The following is a 20,899-nucleotide window of genomic DNA, read 5'->3' as shown; positions in this document are numbered from 1 at the left end:
GTTTCAAATTAAAAGAAGGGGGCTGAAGATGGGCGGGGGTTACACCGGAACTAGTACACTATACGTGGGGTGTATGGGGACATCATTAAGTGTGACACAAGATGCACCACGTATGAAATGCTAATGGTGAAGTAAACATTGGACATTTACACCAGCAGTAACGTTGTCAGACTCCCTTATTCGCGATCGCATTGCAACATGTCCATTCCATACACAGTCCAGTCTAACTCTCTTGGATTACATACTAATGTTACATACTAACTCTCTTGGATTACATACTAAAATCTCTTATTTTCACTCTCAAATGTCATCATGTGAACATTTGGGAAGCGGGACAACTGTTAGTATTCTAGCTCCAGTTTAAGGTCAGGGTTAGGTTAAGTTTTTGGTCAGGCATGCTAGTGACTGGATAAGGTTAGGGTTAGCTTAAAAGTTAGTTAACAAAAATATGACACTCACCGAGTCAAACAAAAACATGTCTGGTGTTTCAGTAACCTGTTGTCCAACTTCCCATATACTGTATCCACATGTTGACTTCTCTTTTGTAATACTTAAACATATACTGTATCCACATGTTGACTTCTCTTTTGTAATACTTAAACATATACTGAAGAAACAAAACATTAGGAACACCTTCCTAACATTAAGTTGCACTCCCTTTTTCCCTCAGAACAGCCTCAATTCGTTGTTACATGGACTCTACAAGGGGTCGAAAGTGTTCCACGGGGATGCTGGCCCATGTTGAATCCGATGCTTCCCACAGTTGTGTCAAGTTGGCTGGATGTCCTTTGGGTGGTAAAGCATTCTTGATACACATGGGAAAGTGTTGAGCATGAAAATCCCAGCAGCATTGCAGTTCTTGACTGCAATCCATGTTTCAATTGTCTCAAGGCTTAAAAGCCTGGTTATGTGATTTACAAGGATTTACCGCCCAAAACCAGTCCTTTTCCCGGGATAAATAACTGTGAAACCAGTCAATTATAATACATTATTTATATGAACAGCATGGCGTGAAATGAAACAGTTAAATTACATGTCTAAATCTGTCTTCTCTAACGCCTCTGCATGAATCATCAACGCTCAGGGTGGGAACAGACAGGCCATCTCAGTATGGAGCGCTGTTCACTATGCATGTGTAGACCTATCATCTCATCTTGGTAACTTTTTGTTGTTGTTGTGACATGTAGGCCTACATTTGCTGCAGCATAGCCTATGCTATAGTAATATAAAGACCTTATACTTGTCTAATTTACCCATCTCCATCTGGCATTCGGGGGTCACCTTGTTTTTGAATTATAAAGATGTTTTATGTTTTATTGCAGCTGCAGAGTTTTAGAACAGCCTATAACTGGAATATCTTTCATTGCTTTAAATCAGTGCACGGTTGAGCTCTCTTTCACGGAAAAGCTAGACTAGAATAGCTTGCTAGACATAATTTTTGTCTTGCATTTCTGATATCAATACAGAATTTGAACAGGGACGCAACCTATTTTTTTTGCTGAATGCGGAATACAGCAGCCAATAGAACTCACGGATATAGCAGTTATTTATTCAGACCCGTAACCATTCAATCTTCATGAACAGAAGTGAAAGCCTTATGCATCTAATTCTAGTCCTGTATTATTCAAGGATGTCATTTGAATGATGAAGATAAGGACAATGAAACGTATTTCAATTAACTGTTGAAAGTGAGAAAGGAATGAAGCAACAACAGAGAGAGAAAGAGGAGGTAGGCTAATAACATTCAGGGAAATATTATGAAAGGTACAGTTGAAGTTGGAAGTTTACATACACTTAGGTTGAAGTCATCAAAACTCGTTTTTCAACCACTCACAAATGTCTTGTTAACAAACTATAGTTTTGGCAAGTCGGTAAGGACATCTGCTCTGTGCATGACACAAGTAATTTTCCAACAATTGTTCACAGACAGATTATTTCACTTATAATTCACTGTATCACAATTCCAGTAGGTCAGAAGTTTACATACACTAAGTTGACTGTGCCTTTAAACAGCTTGGAAAATTCCAGAAAATGATGCCATGGCTTTAGAAGCTTCTGATAGGCTAATTGACATATATTTGAGTCAAACGGAGGTGTACCTGTGGATGTATTTCAAGGACTACCTTCAAACTTATTGCCTCTTTGCTTGACATCACAGGAAAATCAAAAGAAATCAGCCAAGTCCTCAGAAAATAAATTGTAGACTTCCACAAGTCTGGTTCATCCTTGGGAGTAATTTCCAAACGCCTGAAGGTAGGCTCATCTGTACAAACAATAGTACGCAAGTATAAACACCATGGGACCACGCAGCCGTCATACCGCTCAGGAAGGAGACGCGTTCTGTCTCCTTGAGATGAACGTACTTTGGTGCGAAAAGTGTGAATCAATCCCAGAACAACAGCAAAGGACCTTGTGAAGATGCTGGAAACAGGTACAAAAGTACAAAAAAGACTACGGTTTGCAACTGCACGTGGGGACAAAGATTGTACTTTTTGGAGAAATGTCCTCTGGTTTGATGAAACAAAAATAGAACTGTTTGGCTATAATGACCATTGTTATATTTGGAGGTAAAAGGGGGAGGCTTGCAAGCCGAAAAACACCATCCCATCCGTGAAGCCCGGGAGTGGCAGCATCATGTTGTGGGGGTGGTTTGCTACAGGAAGGACTGGTGCACTTCACAAAATAGATGGCATATTAAGTGAGGAGAATTTGGTGGATATATTGAAGCAACATCTCAAGACATCAGTTAAAGCTTGGCTGAAAATGGGTCTTCCAAATGGACAATGACCCCAAGCATGCTTCCAAAGTTGTGGAAAAATGGCTTAAGGACAACAAAGTCAAGGTATTGGAGTGGCCATCACAAAGCCCTGACCTCAATCCTATAGAAATGTTGTGGCAAGACCTGAAAAAGTGTGTGAGAGCAAGGAGGACTACAAACCTGACTCAGTTACAGCAGCTCTGTCAGGATGAATGGGCCAAAATTCACCCCACTTATTGTGGGAAGCTTGTGGAAGGCTACCTGAAACGTTTGACCCAGGTTAAACAATTTAAAGGCAATGTTACCAAATACTAATTGAATGTATGTAAACTTCTGACCCACTGGGAATGTGATGAAAGAAATACAAACTGAAATTAATCATTCTCTCTACTATTATTCTAACATTTCACATTCTTAAAATAAAGTGGTGACCTTAACTGACCTAAGACAGGGAATTTTTCCTAGGATTAAATGTCAGGAATTGTGAAAAACCGAGTTTAAATGTCGTTGGCTAAGGTGTACGTAAACTTCCGACTTCAACTGTATTATAAGCGTCAGCCTGCTAATTTTTACAAATAAGCCCTATTATACAGTATTTCAGAATTAAAATCAAATTCGCTAGCCAATACTTGTACCTTCATAGGTAACATGTGCTGCACCAGTATTGCATTTTCTCTTATTCTTTATCATTGTTTGAATGATGTATAATTCCAGTCCATAAAATACAGTATAATACAGTACAGTAATACAGTTGATACTAAAAAAAGTTTAGCCTACTGAAGCTTGTTTAATTTATTTACCCAAGAGAACATATATAGCTTGCTACATCTATTGGCTTTTATGTTTTTCTGTCGTGCGTAATGTGCCTATATCACATATGTATTGAATAACGGCACAATCATTTGGGCTTCTTTGGGCTTGGGCTCATTAAATGTTGTTAGTAGGGCTCATAATAATGTATTTAATATATGGCACATCAGGTTCAGATAGCATCAGATTTTTATGTTCATGCTGATTAAAGCTCTAATCAAATCTAGACATTTATATGATAAATAATGCTTTATAAAGCTTTAGAATTACATTTCTGGTTTTGGTGGGAAATACCGGGTTACCTGGGAGAAAAAGGGATTTATTCTCAGGATTGAACCCTAACCAGAACATCTCTCAAACCTAGAGTACAATCCTTTAAAAAAATAAATATGCATTGTACATCTCAAGTATGCGAGATCTGGTTGAAAGGGAATTCTTAATGCAGTATCTATTGATGTAAGGCTCCTACATGAAGTCTACACTATTATACAAGTACAATACTGAACACGTGTTGTGAAGGAAGTAAAAGAGCATAAGTCTTACAACAGATAAAAGCATATATTTATTAGGTGGAGTTTGATGGGGGTTTAACAGGAGTCTATGATACGTCTGGTGGAGCCGATTCTCATGTCCACGGGGCCCAAGCCCATATCCCTCAGGCTCCTGTATTCTCCAGGCCTCAGGTAGATCATTCTGCCTCTGAAGTGGGGCTGCTCGTACATCAGCCAGTGGCCGTCCATCACGTTGCAGGACTGGCAGTCTGACATACCGTAACGCCCCTGGATGGAGTCACAGTCGTCCATCATCTCGTGCATCTGACCTCCGAAGTTCTCCTTCTCGTAGATCCTCATCCTGAAGTTTCCTTTGTGCTGTTTTGGGGAATTTGATTAGAATTTCTTATCCATGTGTGGTAAATGAAATAAACAACACTGAATTGAGCCATGACACGTTAGTTCTTCTTACCATGGGGATCATACGACTGGACCTGATGCAGTCGCTCTGGCTCATGCCCATCAGCCGCTGGTTGTCGGGGTACTCTCCTCTTCTGACCAGCATCTGGTGTCCCATGAAGTTGGGGTGCTCGTAGACCATAAAGCAGCCGTTCTCAACCCTGCAGGAGTTGCACCTGCTAAGGTGGGAGGTCAGCTCAGGGCAATCATTGCTGGCCTCATAGGAACTACCCTGGAAGTTCTTGTCCTCGTAGAAGATGATCTAGGAAGTTATGTTTTTTTATAAAGTTATTAAAATATGATCACATACATAAATGTGAACTCGATCTAGGTGTGTTCACTCACATTTCTGTATTTTAGAATTTACATGATTTTTACTTAATAACCTATTGAATTGTTTGCGTCAGCGTCTTTGACCTACCCATGGACGTCCACAATATATATAGTTATCCTACCTTGCCCATGACGTCTCCTATCACTGACAACACTGGTACTTTGCTTAGTCATCCTCCCCTGTCACTTTTATACTCAACTTGATTGCTAAATGATCAATGGTCCATTGTTTTTAATGCCTAACTCAGCAACACAGCATAGCGTGCTGTAAAGTTTGTTAAATCAGTTTGTAAATGGTTATTTTTCCAGATTGTGTGCATCTGGGGCAGTGCCAACTGAAACCCGCTGCTATGGGGAACAAGTGCATGGGGGCAGCGAATGAATCGACTGTTCTATCTTTTTTGTGTTTTTACCTTTATTTATACAGGTTAGTCAATTAAGAACAAATAAATGACACTATATATATCTATATACACAAATTACATTATACATATCTATATACACATCAATTACACTATACATATCTATACACACATCAATACACGAAAAGCAAAACACAATCATATGAAACAAACACATTCTTCAAGGGGGAGTGAAGGGGAAGTATATGGACCCTGGGGATGGTACCAGAAATCATTTAAAGATTAAATATGTGTTTAAGATGCTGCAATCAGAGGAGCAGAAAGCTGGACCAAGGAAGGATCAAGCAAATCATCCCCATTTTAATTTTTTTATTACAATCTTGAGCAAGCCGTCTAGCACATCGCATGTAGAACATTGCTGAAATAAAAACAAAGATTCAAATCTGAGGGATTGGCCTGGAGAAATGTAACCACTCAAAATCATAGACAAAGCTATGGATGCAAGAACAGAACATCCATGATATCAACATTATCGTTTTAACCATGTTTTGAAGCTATACAGTGTTTGTTTACATTCACATTGTTTACAAACATTATAGTAAAATAACCTTATGTTTTTGGTTCTGATGGGGTAAGACAACTAAGCTCATAGGGCATTTCTAAGTTATATTCTTCAAGCATCATGGAGTGTGTATCACATATTTATAAGTACAAAAATAGATGTAGCAACTGCAGATTGCCCCTTTAAGGCACTAACTTTGGTTAAGGTTGGGATCCAGTGGTGTAGTGCAGGGTCAATGCAAGTAAACACAGTTTACCCAACAGTTTACCCACCGTTGGCAGAAAAATGTATTGAAAGTAAAGGGAGTGTTACTTTTTTCACCGTGACCGGCAAACAGAGTTTACCCACCTATTTTCTACCACTACATCACTGTTGGTATTGACCTGCTTTGTTTTATTTTTTTTAATGTTATTTTATATATATATATATATATATATATATATATATATATATATATATATATATATATATATTTTTTTTCTTCAACCTACTTTGTTGTAATGTTTCATCTAATTCTTATGTTTTTCAATAATTTTGTGTAAAAATAGTCACATCAAACCTCGGGAACTTCATTGTATTTTGCTTAAAATAAGTTTGAAAAAGCACAACACAAAATAGAATCAAATGGAAATATTAGTAATTCCTTTGGTGCCAATAATGGCACTAGGGGAGGATGGGATACCAAGTGATCTTCATTAAATCCGTTTACAATGTCTTCCCAACCCTGCTTATGTTGATGGTATTTGAGGAAATACAATAACTCTGTCTCTTGAACTGAATCATTTTTTAAATATTACATAATGCTTGCATTCAACACATTACTATTGACTCCAAGTGATTTAGCTTAGACTAGGGAATATTGTACTTTAGTCCTAGGCCTGGGGGCACACACTTAATGTGTTGTGAAAAGTTTTACGAAATGTAATGCCATGTAATATTTGTAATTGTATATAACTGACATAATGTTGCTGGACCCCAGGAAGAGTAGTTGCTGCCTTGGCAGGTAGTAATGCAATCCTTTTTAATTTGTTTTTTCTTTTGGTACATTTTAAGTGTGAAGTGTTCAATTTAGTACCAACAATGAAGTTATAATCACAATTGCGTGCACTTTCTGTGGCCAAAAATGGAAAACTTTAGCAACAGGTGTCATGAGATTGCAACCCCAGGTATCACAGAGTTATTTCCTGCAACGTAGCGAAAATAGGGGCAGACCAATACTCTGTGTTCCAGTGAAGCGGCTTTTTGCTTTGCTCAGTTGGCACAGTTGGCAGTGTGCCAATCTCCATCTCTACTTCTAGGTGATGTACGAATTGTTTAGAGTTAGGAATCATAATTAACGTTCCATGATCATCAGAGACATAGGCAAGACATTTACATGTTTAATTTACTACGGTATACTAACTCTTTAAAATATTATGCAAACACTACTAAAACCAATCATATTGACCCTGCTTTAGTTTACAGTAGATTACATGGTGATGACTCAGGAATTGAACACAATGTGGTTACATATAGATATAGATGCTGTGGGCATCTAACAAAGTATAAAAGGGCAAGGGTGGCACAAGCATTTACAGTCAAGTTTAAACAACCAACAGCCACCATGACCATGGGCAGGGTAGGTGGCATTTAAATAAATGTTCATGTCATTCTAACTAAATGACTGCTTTTGATGTGTGTCTGCACCTTAATTCTGCTTAGGTGTTGTATAGCATTCTAAAAACTTTTCTACAGATCACCTTCTACGAGGACAAGAACTTCCAGGGTCGTTCCTATGAGACCAGCCAGGACTGCCCCGACATGTCCTCCTACCTGAGCAGGTGCAACTCCTGCAGGGTTGAGAGCGGCTGCTTTATGGTCTACGAGCGCCCCAACTTCATGGGACACCAGATGCTGGTCAGAAGAGGAGAGTACCCCGACAACCAGCGCCTGATGGGCATGAGCCAGAGCGACTGCATCAGGTCCAGCCGTATGATCCCCATGGTACGGAAGAAATAGCATTTCTTCCTTGAAATTACAAAGTAGGCTTCTAAAACTGTCATACTTTGGAATTAATAAAAAATTAAAAAAATTCTCCACCAACAGCACAGAGGATCCTATAAAATGAAGATCTACGAGAAGGAGAACTTTGGAGGTCAGAGCATGGAGCTGATGGATGACTGTGACTCCATCCAGGATCGTTACCGCATGTCTGACTGCCAGTCTGCCCAGGTTATGGATGGCCACTGGCTGATGTTTGAGCAGCCCCACTTCAGAGGCAGGATGATGTACATGAGGCCTGGAGAGTACAGGAGCTTCAAGGATATGGGCATGGGGGCCAAGGGCATGAGGTTCATGAGCATGAGGCGTATCACCGACATATGCTAAATCATCTGATTGTCAATTGTTCAAATAAATGCAAAAACACTATGTACAGTATTTGTCTTACTTGATCATCACATACCTCTTCATTCTGAAATATAACTTACATTGTATAATATATGATATGACATGGTATACAACATTTATTCTATCTGTGAAAATGAGAAAATACCTAAAAGCATCAATTAAGAGGGCCAAGCACCATTGCTATCAAATATATAGCATTGCAGAGGGCATCATAAAAAAAGATAGAACAAATTGATAATAAGAGATAAAACTGTATACCAAAAGCCCAATCAAATCACTGGCTGTAGCTTGTGCTGAAAATACTTTGTCTTTAATGTATCCTCTGATTGTATTGACAAGTAGATTTGTCTTTCATCTGCATAGCAATGAAATAGCATTCATTGTTTACGGGTTATTTCAAAGGGATTGCATATATGGAGAGAATATTAAGGATCCAAGCACTGAACCTTGCAGAACACCAAATTCAACTTTCGGTGTTCCGCAAGGTTTAGTTTATGGACGCTTATTGTTCAATGTAAGCTAAGCCTTGAAAACAAAACATATTTCCATTTGTTTCTTGAAGCCTAAATGCAGGCCCTGCATGTCCCCAGGCACCCTCATTTGTTGACTTCTGTGATCGAAAAAGCCTTGGTTTCATGCATGTCAACATCAGAAGCCTCCTCCCTAAGTTTGTTTTACTTTAGCACACTCTGATAACCCTGATGTCCTTGCCGTGTCTGAATCCTGGCTCAGGAAGGCAACCAAAAATTCTGAGATTTCCATACCCAACTATAACATCTTCCGTCAAGATAGAACTGCCAAAGGGGGAGGAGTTGCAGTCTACTGCAGAGATAGCCTGCAAAGTAATGTCATACTTTCCAGGTCCATACCCAAACAGTTAGAACTACTAATCTTGAAAATTACTCTCTCCAGAAATAAGTCTCTCACTGTTGCCGCCTGCTACCGACCCCCCTCAGCACCCAGCTGTGCCCTGGACACCATTTGTGAATTGATTGCCCCCCATCTAGCTTCAGAGTTTGTTCTGTTAGGTGACCTAAACTGGGATATGCTTAACACCCCGGCAGTCCTACAATCTAAGCTAGATGCCCTCAATCTCACACAAATCATCAAGGAACCCACCAGGTACAACCCTAAATCTGTAAACAAGGGCACCCTCATAGACGTCATCCTGACCAACTGGCCCTCCAAATACACCTCCGCTGTCTTCAACCAGGATCTCAGCGACCACTGCCTCATTGCCTGTATCCGCTACGGAGCTGCAGTCAAACGACCACCCCTCATCCCTGTCAAACACTCCCTAAAACACTTCTGTGAGCAGGCCTTTCTAATCGACCTGGCCCGGGTATCCTGGAAGGACATTGACCTCATCCCGTCAGTTGAGGATGCCTGGTCATTGTTTAAAAGTAACTTCCTCACCATTTTAGATAAGCATGCTCCGTTCAAAAAATGCAGAACTAAGAACAGATATAGCCCTTGGTTCACTCCAGACCTGACTGCCCTCGACCAGCACAAAAACATCCTGTGGCGGACTGCAATAGCATCGAACAGTCCCCGCGATATGCAACTGTTCAGGGAAGTCAGGAACCAATACCCGCAGTCTGTCATGAAAGCTAAGGCGAGCTTCTTCAGGCAGAAGTTTGCATCCTGTAGCTACAACTCCAAAAAGTTCTGGGACATTGTGAAGTCCATGGAGAACAAGAGCACCTCCTCCCAGCTGCCCACTGCACTGAGGCTAGGTAACATGGTCACCACCGATAAATCCACGATTATCGAAAACTTCAACAAGCATTTCTCAACGGCTGGCCATGCCTTCCGCCTGGCTACTCCAACCTCGGCCAACAGCTCTGTCCCCCCCGCAGCTACGCGCCCAAGCCTCTCCAGGTTCTCCTTTACCCAAATCCAGATAGCAGATGTTCTGAAAGAGCTGCAAAACCTGGACCCGTACAAATCAGCTGGGCTTCACAATCTGGACCCTCTATTTCTAAAACTATCCGCCGCCATTGTCGCAACCCCTATTACCAGCCTGTTCAACCTCTCTTTCATATCGTCTGAGATCCCCAAGGACTGGAAAGCTACCGCAGTCATCCCCCTCTTCAAAGGGGGAGACACCCTGGACCCAAACTGTTACAGACCTATATCCATCCTGCCCTGCCTATCTAAGGTCTTCGAAAGCCAAGTCAACAAACAGGTCACTGACCATCTCGAATCCCACCGTACCTTCTCCGCTGTGCAATCTGGTTTCCGAGCCAGTCACGGGTGCACCTCAGCCACGCTCAAGGTACTAAACGATATCATAACCGCCATCGATAAAAGACAGTACTGTGCAGCCGTCTTCATCGACCTTGCCAAGGCTTTCGACTCGGTCAATCACCATTTTCTTATCAGTAGCCTCGGTTTTTCGGATGACTGCCTTGCCTGGTTCACCAATTACTTTACAGAGTTCAGTGTGTCAAATCGGAGGGCATGCTGTCCGGTCCTCTGGAAGTCTCTATGGGGGTGCCACAGGGTTTAATCCTCGGGCCGACTCTTTTTTCTGTATATATCAATGATGTTGCTCTTGCTGCGGGCGATTCCCTGATCCACCTCTACGCAGACGACACCATTCTATATACTTCCGGCCCGTCCTTGGACACTGTGCAATCTAACCTCCAAACGAGCTTCAATGCCATACAACACTCCTTCCGTGGCCTCCAACTGCTCTTAAACACTAGTAAAACCAAATGCATGCTTTTCAACCGTTCGCTGCCTGCACCCGCACGCCTGACCAGCATCACCACCCTGGATGGTTCCAACCTTGAATATGTGGACATCTATAAGTACCTAGGTGTCTGGCTAGACTGTAAACTCTCCTTCCAGACTCACATCAAACATCTCCAATCGAAAATCAAATCAAGAGTCGGCTTTCTATTCTGCAACAAAGCCTCCTTCACTCACGCCGCCAAACTTACCCTAGTAAAACTGACTATCCTACCGATCCTCGACTTCGGCGATGTCATCTACAAAATTGCCTCCAACACTCTACTCAGCAAACTGGATGCAGCTTATCACTGTGCCATCCGTTTTGTCACGAAAGCACCTTATACCACCCACCACTGCGACTTGTACGCCCTAGTCGGCTGGCCCTCGCTACATATTCGTCGCCAGACCCACTGGCTCCAGGTCATCTACAAGTCCATGCTAGGTAAAGCTCCGCCTTAACTCAGTTCACTGGTCACGATGGCAACACCCATCGGTAGCACGCGCTCCAGCAGGTGTATCTCACTGATCATCCCTAAAGCCAACACCTCATTTGTCCGCCTTTCGTTCCAGTTCTCTGCTGCCTGTGACCGGAAAGAATTGCAAAAATTGCTGAAGTTGGAGACTTTTATCTCCCTCACCAACTTCAAACATCTGCTATCTGAGCAGCTAACCGATCGCTGCAGCTGTACGTAGTCTATCGGCAAATAGCCCACCCATTTTTACCTACCTCATCCCCATACTGTTTTTATTTATTTACTTTTCTGCTCTTTTGCACACCAATATCTCTACCTGTACATGACCATCTGATCATTTATTTGCCTACCTCATGCCTTTTGCACACAATGTATATAGACTCCACTTTTTTTCCTATTGTGTTATTGACTTGTTAACTGTTTACTCCATGTGTAACTCTGTTGTCTGCTCACACTGCTATGCTTTATCTTGGCCAGGTCGCAGTTGTAAATGAGAACTTGTTCTCAACTAGCCTACCTGGTTAAATAAAGGTGTTCTCAACTAGCCTACCTGGTTAAATAAAGGTGTTCTCAACTAGCCTACCTGGTTAAATAAAGGTGTTCTCAACTAGCCTACCTGGTTAAATAAAGGTGTTCTCAACTAGCCTACCTGGTTAAATAAAGGTGAAATAAAATAAAAAATAGTCCAATGATCTGAGTAAAAATCTAAACAAAAGAACTAATATATGTACACCTATTTTATAGTAGCTACAACATTTGCATTGGTATTTTTTCTACTCTAGAGCTGTGCTGCCAGAAAATCTAATTTATCCATAAGTAATACAATTGTATTTGAAATAGTCTTTCATAACTTTTCATGCTATTTGGTCATTTTGTTTTGATCCAATGCTTATTCAAACAGTGATACATAATCTGAATGTGATTGAAATGGTATTTAAATGTTATTGATAAGTCATGTCATTATGTTATATTTCACTTAAAATGTGATTTTAGATTTTATAGCACATCTGAAGCAACCCCCAAAAAATGAAATAAATAAATTGACTTGAGTATCTCAGTAAGGGAACTAAATACCCACGGTTTGTCTTGGGGAATCAACTACAGCCAAGTGGACAAATCATTTTCGCTTGTATTTTGAGAGGAACAACCAAAGTCATTCAATTCTAAATAAATCAGAAAATACAACAAAAACCACAATAATTTACAATAAAGATGGGCAGATACAAAAATGTTCTTAGATGGTATTTTATTGCATTTCCACTACGTGTTTCACAATTGAAAAGGGCTACAAATTAAAATATGTATTTATTTACCTTTATTTAACTAGGCAAGTCAGTTAAGAACAAATTCTTATTTTCAATGACAGCCTAGGAACAGCAGGTTAACTGCCTGTTCAAGGGCAGAATGACAGATTTGTACCTTGTCAGCACGGGGTTTTGAACTTGCAACCTTCCGGTTACTAGTCCAGCGCTCTAACCACTAGGCTACCCTAACAGGATTCCATGATGCATCTCCCATGAGAAACCCTGAGGTTTCTGTACTCTAACGGGCCTCATGTAAATCATCCTGCCTCTGAAGTGGGGCTGCTTGTACATCAGCCTGTGTCCCTCCATGACCTGGGTAGACTCGCAGTTGGCCATGCGGTAACGCTCCTGGAAGGACTCACAATCCTCCATCATCTCGTGCATCTGACCTCTGAAGTTCTCCTTCTCGTAGACTCTCATCCTGAAGGATCCTCTGTGCTGTTGTGCAAAATAAATCATGCTCATAATCACCACTCCTTTACATCTGTAATTCCAATTAAAGTGTGCCAGGTAGCCTAGCGCTTAAGAGCATTGGGCCAGTAAACCAGAAAGTCACTGGTTTTGCATCCTAGCACCGACTAGGTGAAAAATCTGCCAATGTGCACCTAGGTAAGGCACTTAAACCGAGTTGCTCTTAGAAAGTGTTGCTCTCTGCTAAAGTGTAGGGAAAATTAAGTTTGTCATGGCTGTTAAATCCCGTTTGGAACCTAGATGAATTAAGACTTGTGTATTATTAAGGTTTCATATTATTACCACATACCACATAGCGTTGATTTTAAATGTTCCGTCATATTCAACTGTATCTGTGTAGACATCAATAGCTCCTTACAGCATCTATTGTAACATGAATTAGAGGCGTTTGGAGATCGCGATTTCACAGAAGAAAATCACATTAGTTTATAAAACAACACAAGCAAGCCAAACCAATATACATAGGAAATTACAGTTACAGTATGTCAATTGTAAAGTTTTTTGACTTTAATGTATTTTTCGCTATATGTCGGACCCCAGTAAGACTAGCTGTTGTCGTTGGCATCGGCTAATGGGGAACCTAATAAATCACATCAAATCAAGCTGGTTTAAGCAGAAATACACAGATGATAAAATATCCCCAGAGATATTGAATTGAGTTATATGGATCACTGAGACTTTCTCCTACCTGAGGGATCATACGGCAGGAGAGGACCGAGTCACTCATTCCCATATGCATGTAGTCTGAGTACTCTTCCCTCCTCAGGAAGAACTGGTTTCCCATGAAGTTAGGGCGTTCGTACGCCATGAAGCAGCCGCTCTCCACCCTGCAGGACTGGCAGCGAGACATGTAGGAGGACATGTCAGGCCAGTCCTGGTTGGTCTCATAAGAGCGGCCCTGGAAGTTCCTGTCCTCGTAGAAATGATCTAAAAGAGACCACACATCAAACGTTCAATTCACTTTTAAAAGTTGTTTGCTGAAGTTCGGAGAAGTTTTGTTACTAATACACAGGATTTGTGACACTAAGCTGTTGCTTTCATCATGCCCGAAAAGACTCAGTCACCCTGCTATATGTATTGATCTAATTAACCATCTTTGTTTATCTTCATCCCATTTCAAGCTGTCTGCTGTTCCTTTAGTTGAATCCCAGATGAATGACTGTGTTGCGTTAGGGGACTGACAGGTTGACCCACATTTGGCTGATCTGTACATACCATGCCCATGTTTGATGTTGTTTGTGGGTTTCTGTCCAACGACCTGGAGCTGTGAGGGGGCTTTTATATGGACAGCAATGGGGTTTTGTTATTCACATTTTCTGGAACCTGATGAATAAGCAGGTCTGCAATCGTCATAACATTTTTTTTGTACTATCGTGACTTACCATAAAGGAGTGTCCATGGCACTGAGGACCAGCTGAAGACACACGGAGGAAGCAGGAATGTAGAGAACAGAGACCATTTCTTACCGTTTAGGAGTAAACCTTTTAGGAGTCTACCTTTTATTAGTCTACAAAATGCTGTTTTTTATCATGATAATAATCAGCACATTTCAGGAAAGTGAGTTTAAACATTGAACTGCCAATAATATACTGAATCAATTGTTCTCTTTCTCAAGAGAAATACAAATGTCAGTCCCATTTCCCACAATAAGTCACCTAAATATGTGGGAACTGACATAATGCAAATGTCTTAATGAAAAATAGAAGTTTGTTTTACTCCAGTGTTTATGTTTGTGTTGTCATGTGAGTATTTGTAAACATTCAAACCTATCATTTCAATCTCATGGACAGTCAACCCTGGCATCCATAGCTCTGTGGTTACATTTCCCAAGCCCCAGCCCCATCCCCCATACAATGTCAATGTTTGTGGCTTTAATCAAGGGCTTCAAAATGCCAACAGTGGTTCAAAAAATTAAAGGTGCTCTATGCATAAACTGCTCCGCCATTTCCTGGTTGCTGAAATTCTAGTAGTTCGCTTAATTTCATTTTATGTGACTAAACAAGCAAGTATAGTTTAGAGAATCATTGTACCATCTAAACCGGGAAGCATAGAAATAGTGTACATAGAACAGATCTACCGCTTCTTAGACTTGCTTTCAATTTGAATGACAGATCTACAGTATAACTAAGAGACAGTCCATGAGATCGGCATGATCGTTTTCAACATGTTGAAGCTATACATTGTTTGTTTAGAAATACTCAACGGACTAATACAGGCCTAGATTCAGAGTTAATACACTCCTCAAAAAAATATAGGGAACACTAAAATAACACATCCTAGATCTGAATGAATGAAATATTCTTATTCAATACTTTTTTTCTTTACATAGTTGAATGTGCTGACAACAAAATCACACAAAAATGATCAATGGAAATCAAATTTAGCAACACATGGCGGTCTGGATTTGGAGTCACACTCAACCCAGGGCCAACCGCACCAGCACATGGTCTCACAAGGGGTCTGAGGATCTCATCTCGGTACCTAATGGCAGTCAGGCTACCTCTGGCGAGCACATGGAGCGCTGTGCGCCCCCCCCCCCCCCCCCCCCCCCCCCCCCCCCCCCAAAAATGCCAACCCACACCATGACTGACCCACCGCCAAACCGGTCATGCTGGAGGATGTTGCAGGCAGCAGAACGTTCTCCATGGCATCTCCAGACTCTGTAACGTCTGTCACATGTGCTCAGTGTGAACCTGCCTTCATCTGTGAAGAGCACAGGGCGCCAGTGGCGAATTTGCCAATCTTGGTGTTCTCTGGCAAATGCCAAACGTCCTGCACGGTGTTGGGCTGTAAGCACAACCCCCACCTGTGGACGTCGGGCCCTCATACCACCCTCATGGAGTCTGTTTCTGACCGTTTGAGCAGACACATGCACATTTGTGGCCTGCTGGAGGTCATTTTGCAGGTCTCTGGCAGTGCTCCTCCTACTCCTCCTTGCACAAAGGCGGAGGTAGCGGTCCTGCTGCTGATGTGTACTGGCCTGTCTCCTGGTAGCGCCTCCATGCTCTGGACACTACGCTGACAGACACAGCAACCCTTCTTGCCACAGCTCGCATTGATGTGCCATCCTGGATGAGCTGCACTACCTGAGCCACATGTGTGGGTTGTAGACTCAGTCTCATGCTACCACTAGAGTGAAAGCACCGCCAGCATTCAAAAGCGACCAAAACATCAGCCAGGAAGCATAGGAACTGAGAAGTGGTCTGTGGTCACCACCTGCAGAACCACTCCTTTATTGGGGGTGTCTTGCTAATTGCCTATAATTTCCACCTGTTGTCTATTCCATTTGCACAACAGCATGTGAAATGTATTTTCATTCAGTGTTGCTTCCTAAGTGGAGAGTCTGAATTCACAGAATTGTGATTGACTTGGAGTTACATTGTGTTGTTTAAGTGTTCCCTTTTGAGCAGTGTATATCTAAATCACATTTTTCACATCGTTTTGTTATAGAACGGAGTCACAAATACCCTATATAATCATCCAGGAACTCTCTACTCTGCACAGAGCTCACAGAGGAGTTCCTTTGTCATTCTTGAAATATGTCAATACTATTTCACAATCCGAGTGAGACATTCATTGAAAGATTGAAGAAACTAAGTCATAGTGGTCACACTTGCAACCTGAGAAAATATCCTTGCTTTGGTTTGGAGTTCATGCTGTGTCATCAATAATTTCAGGCAGTTTTGTTAACAATCCATTGGCATGCTCATTCCTCTGTATCTACTGTAAATTAAGAGCACAGTGAAAGTCACAAAAGGAACACATCAATTACTACTAAATGATGACTCGATAACTAATATTGGGATGAAAGTTCAGTCGTTAGAGTTGTAGCGACTTCATGCCGCGCCACTGACAAGGAAGGACACCTCCTCCCAATCTACAGTCGACACCAAGATGGAGAAGGACAAACAACCTTCAAATAAGGAGACACCGCTTCATGGGGGAGGAAGATCACCATTCTTCTTCCATGGCTTCACCTTATCCAGGAAGACACCCAGTTGAGAGGGAACCATTCTTCCTCATCTTCCTCCTTTTCAAGATCAGATTACTGACAACCGTCAAATGGCCACCATTTAATAACAAAGGAACTAGCCCTGGAAAATTATAAAATACTGTGAAGTACATTATTCATGTCCTTCAGAAACTGTCCCGGTCCCCACAGGGGACTCCCTCCTGGATGACCTCTGTAGCACACATAGAACTTTGGGCTAAAGCATTGCTGCCTATCTTCCGTTTCACTCGTCCTTTGATATCGCCTTGAGATTGATTTTGTCTCGATCTCAGTGGACGAAAATCAAATATCAACCATAGATTATTGAACAGGGACAGTTTTCCTTTGTGAATGAAAGGAGCCATTCGGACCTCGACCTGAGATTACAACAGAATTTTCAAGTAAATTCAATATTGTCTTCTCATTCCGAAGATCCCTGATTGGTTTGAGCGTGTGAAATATGTGTGTACCTCTGTATTAGTTAGGCTATCTTTCTCCTAGTGATTCTTGCCTTGTTCCGTCCTAGAATTATTTGAATAACTGCTTGCCTGATGCCTTTGGGCCATCTGATTCCCTTTTCCCCTTGAGATGCTGTGTCTGTTATATATATATATATATATATATATTAACCTTTATTTAACTAGGCAAGTCAATTAAGAACAAATTCTTATTTTCAATGACGGCCTAGGAGCAGTGGGTTAACTGCCTTGGAGCAGTGGGTTAAAATCAGATTTTTACCTTGTCAGCACATGGGTTCAATCTTGCAACTTTCAGTTACTAGCCCAACACTCTAACCATTCGGCTACCTGCCAAATCCTTCATTGATTATTCAACAATGAGACTAGACAGTTGTACAACTTCAGACGATGAGACCAGACAGTTGTACAACTTCAAAAAACGATTATAGATCACACAATACTAGACGCCAATAGAAAACAAAAGAGGTTCCTTGATAGCAGACTGATTGAAAGCAATCCATATAACGCATTTAGGGGACAGGTTGGGAGACTTGGCTTTTATAACTTTCACATCACAGTTCTGGCAATTCTTTGATACAGAGCCATTACATTAGGACAAAGGGAAATCAAACTTGAACAAACCATTTTGATTATATGCAAATCAGACAAATTTAGGTAACAAAGGCGTTTCCCTTGTCGGCACATTCTGGATTTGGATATAAACCTTGGCAGTGCTGCTGGTCAGTGGGAGGTGAACAATAACAATACAAACATTTGGATATAAACCTCGGCAGTGCTGCTGGTCAGTGGGAGGTGAACAATAACAATACAAACATTTGGATATAAACCTCGGCAGTGCTGCTGGTCAGTGGGAGGTGAACAATAACAATACAAACATTTGGATATAAACCTCGGCAGTGCTGCTGGTCAGTGGGAGGTGAACAATAACAATACAAACATTTGGATATAAACCTCGGCAGTGCTGCTGGTCAGTGGGAGGTGAACAATAACAATAAAACAAATGGGAAAGCTAAGAAGAGCCTTTGGATTATAGAATACACTAAAAACTTAACAAAAAAGTTAACATTAGATTTTTGTAACTTCTGTAACTTCAAGCAGCATTGTATGTATTGCAGTATTGCAGCTTCGCCAGAAGAGCAATTGTGACAGCCCCAGATTGGAAGACATACTGTATGAAACGTATGGCTTGTATCTTACCAGGCTTTTCTCTCTCTCTCTTCATATTCTTTGAGGATAAGAATTTCCAATGTCATAGTTATGAGGGCAACAGCGACTGCCCAGACCTGCACTCCTACTTCAGCCGCTGTAACTCCATCAGGGTGGAGAGCGGCTGCTGGGTGCTGTACGAGCGCCCCAACTACAGAGGCTACCAGTACGTGCTGACCCCTGGAGAGTACCCTGACCACCAGCAGTGGATTGGCTTCAATGACAACATCAGATCCTGTCGCTCTATTAAAAGTGTAAGCGTTCCTACCAAACGTAGGCTACAAACTGTAAGCCTACTAACTTTATCGATAAGTTTGAAGATGGCACTGATGGATCGGATGTGTGTCAGTAGATAGATACTGACGACTTGAGGCAAGAAGTTGATCATCTGTGCCGTTTCTTGATTTACTATATTTCCAGCATGTTTTGCTTTTTGACAGATCTTTCCCATATCTTAAAATGTTCTACATTTTATATCAGAGAGACATCATAAACTTGTAATTTATATTACACTTGTATATTTAGGTTTTGGCAATTAGGATGTTAAAAAAAGTGTCTGACCAGATTTGGATGCAGGGCAGTGAATGGAATGCCCCAGGGTGCACCAACCAGGCAATGATCAGTCAAAAGCACACAGACAATAAGGATAGATAAAAGGCTCATGTTTTGGCAGCAGTTTCTCTCACGTCCAGGTCCATGCTGTCATGCGGGTGAAAGAGGACCCAAAAGCGACTTGGCGAAAACAGAGTCTTTAATCCAGTAAAGTAAATACAAACAAAAAACACAACTTTCACTCGAAATGACGAGGACAAACTGGAGACTCGATCTTGAACAGCAGGTGAACAGCAGGTTGCCTCGGGAAGGCACTTGAACCAGACAGACTCAGACACCTGCTCACCACGCAGCATCTGAGGAAAACACGACACGACAGGGCGATACACAAACACAGCACGGTGAATTCTAGACAAGGAACCGACAGGACAGGAACGGAACACAAAGGAAGAAATAGGGACTCTAATCAGGGGAAAGGATCGGGAACAGGTGTGGGAAGACTAAATGATTGATTAGGGGAATAGGAACAGCTGGGAGCAGGAACGGAACGATAGAGAGAAGAGAGAGCGAGAGAGTGAGAGAGGGAGGGGGAGAGAGAGGGATAGAAAGAGGGAAAGAACCTAATAAGACCAGCAGAGGGAAACGAATAGAATGGGAAGCACAGGGACAAGACAAGATAATAAATGACAAAACATGACAGTACCCCCCACTCACCGAGCGCCTCCTGGCGCACTCGAGGAGGAATCCTGGCGGCAACGGAGGAAATCATCAATGAGTGAACGGTCCAGCACGTCCCGAGACGGAACCCAACTCCTCTCCTCAGGACCGTAACCCTCCCAATCCACTAAGTATTGGTGACCCCGTCCCCGAGAACGCATGTCCATGATCTTATGTACCTTGTAAATAGGTGCGCTCTCGACAAGGACGGGAGGGGGGAGGGAAGACGAACGGGGGTGCGAAGAAAGGGCTTGACACAGGAGACATGGAAGACAGGATGGACGCGACGAAGATGTCGCGGAAGAAGCAGTCGCACAGCGACAGGATTGACGACCTGGGAGACACGGAACGGACCAATGAACCGCGGAGTCAACTTACGAGAAGCTGTCGTAAGAGGAAGGTTGCGAGTGGAAAGCCACACTCTCTGGCCGCAACAATACCTTGGACTCTTAATCCTGCGTTTATTGGCGGCTCTCACAGTCTGTGCCCTGTAACGGCAAAGTGCAGACCTCACCCTCCTCCAGGTGCGCTCACAACGTTGGACAAACGCTTGAGCGGAGGGAACGCTGGACTCGGCAAGCTGGGATGAGAACAGAGGAGGCTGGTAACCCAGACTACTCTGAAACGGAGATAACCCGGTAGCAGACGAAGGAAGCGAATTGTGAGCGTATTCTGCCCAGGGGAGCTGTTCTGCCCAAGACGCAGGGTTTCTGAAAGAAAGGCTGCGTAGTATGCGACCAATCGTCTGATTGGCCCTCTCTGCTTGACCGTTAGACTGGGGATGAAACCCGGAAGAGAGACTGA

At 42.1% G+C, this 20,899-nt stretch overlaps 3 protein-coding genes across 4 annotated transcripts; 1 reads left to right on the top strand and 2 right to left on the bottom strand.

Annotated features, from left to right (window-relative positions):
- Positions 1-4,111: 4,111 nt before the first annotated feature.
- LOC124048141 (gamma-crystallin M3-like) lies at positions 4,112-5,032 on the bottom strand. Its single transcript, XM_046368613.1, has 3 exons — positions 4,974-5,032; positions 4,532-4,780; positions 4,112-4,437 (listed from the first exon to the last, which is right to left on the bottom strand). Exons 1-3 carry the CDS (start codon positions 4,980-4,982, stop codon positions 4,156-4,158), a joined length of 540 nt encoding a protein of 179 aa, XP_046224569.1. The 5' UTR covers positions 4,983-5,032; the 3' UTR covers positions 4,112-4,155.
- Positions 5,033-7,234: 2,202 nt separating this feature from the next.
- LOC124048093 (gamma-crystallin M3-like) lies at positions 7,235-8,184 on the top strand. Its single transcript, XM_046368527.1, has 3 exons — positions 7,235-7,393; positions 7,510-7,758; positions 7,861-8,184. The coding sequence occupies exons 1-3, from the start codon at positions 7,379-7,381 to the stop codon at positions 8,140-8,142; spliced, it is 546 nt and encodes a 181-aa protein (XP_046224483.1). The 5' UTR covers positions 7,235-7,378; the 3' UTR covers positions 8,143-8,184.
- A 4,425-nt stretch (positions 8,185-12,609) lies between these two features.
- LOC124048191 (gamma-crystallin M3-like) lies at positions 12,610-18,928 on the bottom strand. Of its 2 annotated transcripts, none has more exons than XM_046368720.1 (3): positions 18,818-18,928; positions 13,839-14,077; positions 12,610-13,117 (listed from the first exon to the last, which is right to left on the bottom strand). In XM_046368720.1, the coding sequence occupies exons 1-3, from the start codon at positions 18,840-18,842 to the stop codon at positions 12,860-12,862; spliced, it is 522 nt and encodes a 173-aa protein (XP_046224676.1). In that variant the 5' UTR covers positions 18,843-18,928; the 3' UTR covers positions 12,610-12,859. The 2 variants fall into 2 exon arrangements, with proteins under 2 accessions (XP_046224676.1, XP_046224683.1); XM_046368727.1 differs by lacking the exon at positions 18,818-18,928 and adding an exon at positions 14,242-14,386.
- Positions 18,929-20,899: the final 1,971 nt, after the last annotated feature.

The sequence above is a fragment of the Oncorhynchus gorbuscha genome, linkage group LG01 (assembly GCF_021184085.1).
Source record: "Oncorhynchus gorbuscha isolate QuinsamMale2020 ecotype Even-year linkage group LG01, OgorEven_v1.0, whole genome shotgun sequence".
Lineage (NCBI taxonomy): Eukaryota > Metazoa > Chordata > Actinopteri > Salmoniformes > Salmonidae > Oncorhynchus > Oncorhynchus gorbuscha.
The sequence above is the reverse complement of the archived record's forward strand: the minus strand, read 5'-3'. Positions and strand labels throughout refer to the sequence as shown.

Coding starts and splice junctions, on each gene's coding strand:
- LOC124048093 (XM_046368527.1), top strand. Junction 7,759..7,860: donor CCAGCCGTATGATCCCCATG/GTACGGAAGAAA, acceptor CTCCACCAACAG/CACAGAGGATCCTATAAAAT.
- LOC124048191 (XM_046368720.1), bottom strand. CDS start 18,842: ATGAAGAGAGAGAGAGAAAAGCCTG. Junction 14,078..18,817: donor GAGAGAGAGAGAAAAGCCTG/GTAAGATACAAG, acceptor GGTCTCTTTTAG/ATCATTTCTACGAGGACAGG. Junction 13,118..13,838: donor CCTGCCGTATGATCCCTCAG/GTAGGAGAAAGT, acceptor TTTGCACAACAG/CACAGAGGATCCTTCAGGAT.
- LOC124048141 (XM_046368613.1), bottom strand. Junction 4,438..4,531: donor CCAGTCGTATGATCCCCATG/GTAAGAAGAACT, acceptor TCCCCAAAACAG/CACAAAGGAAACTTCAGGAT.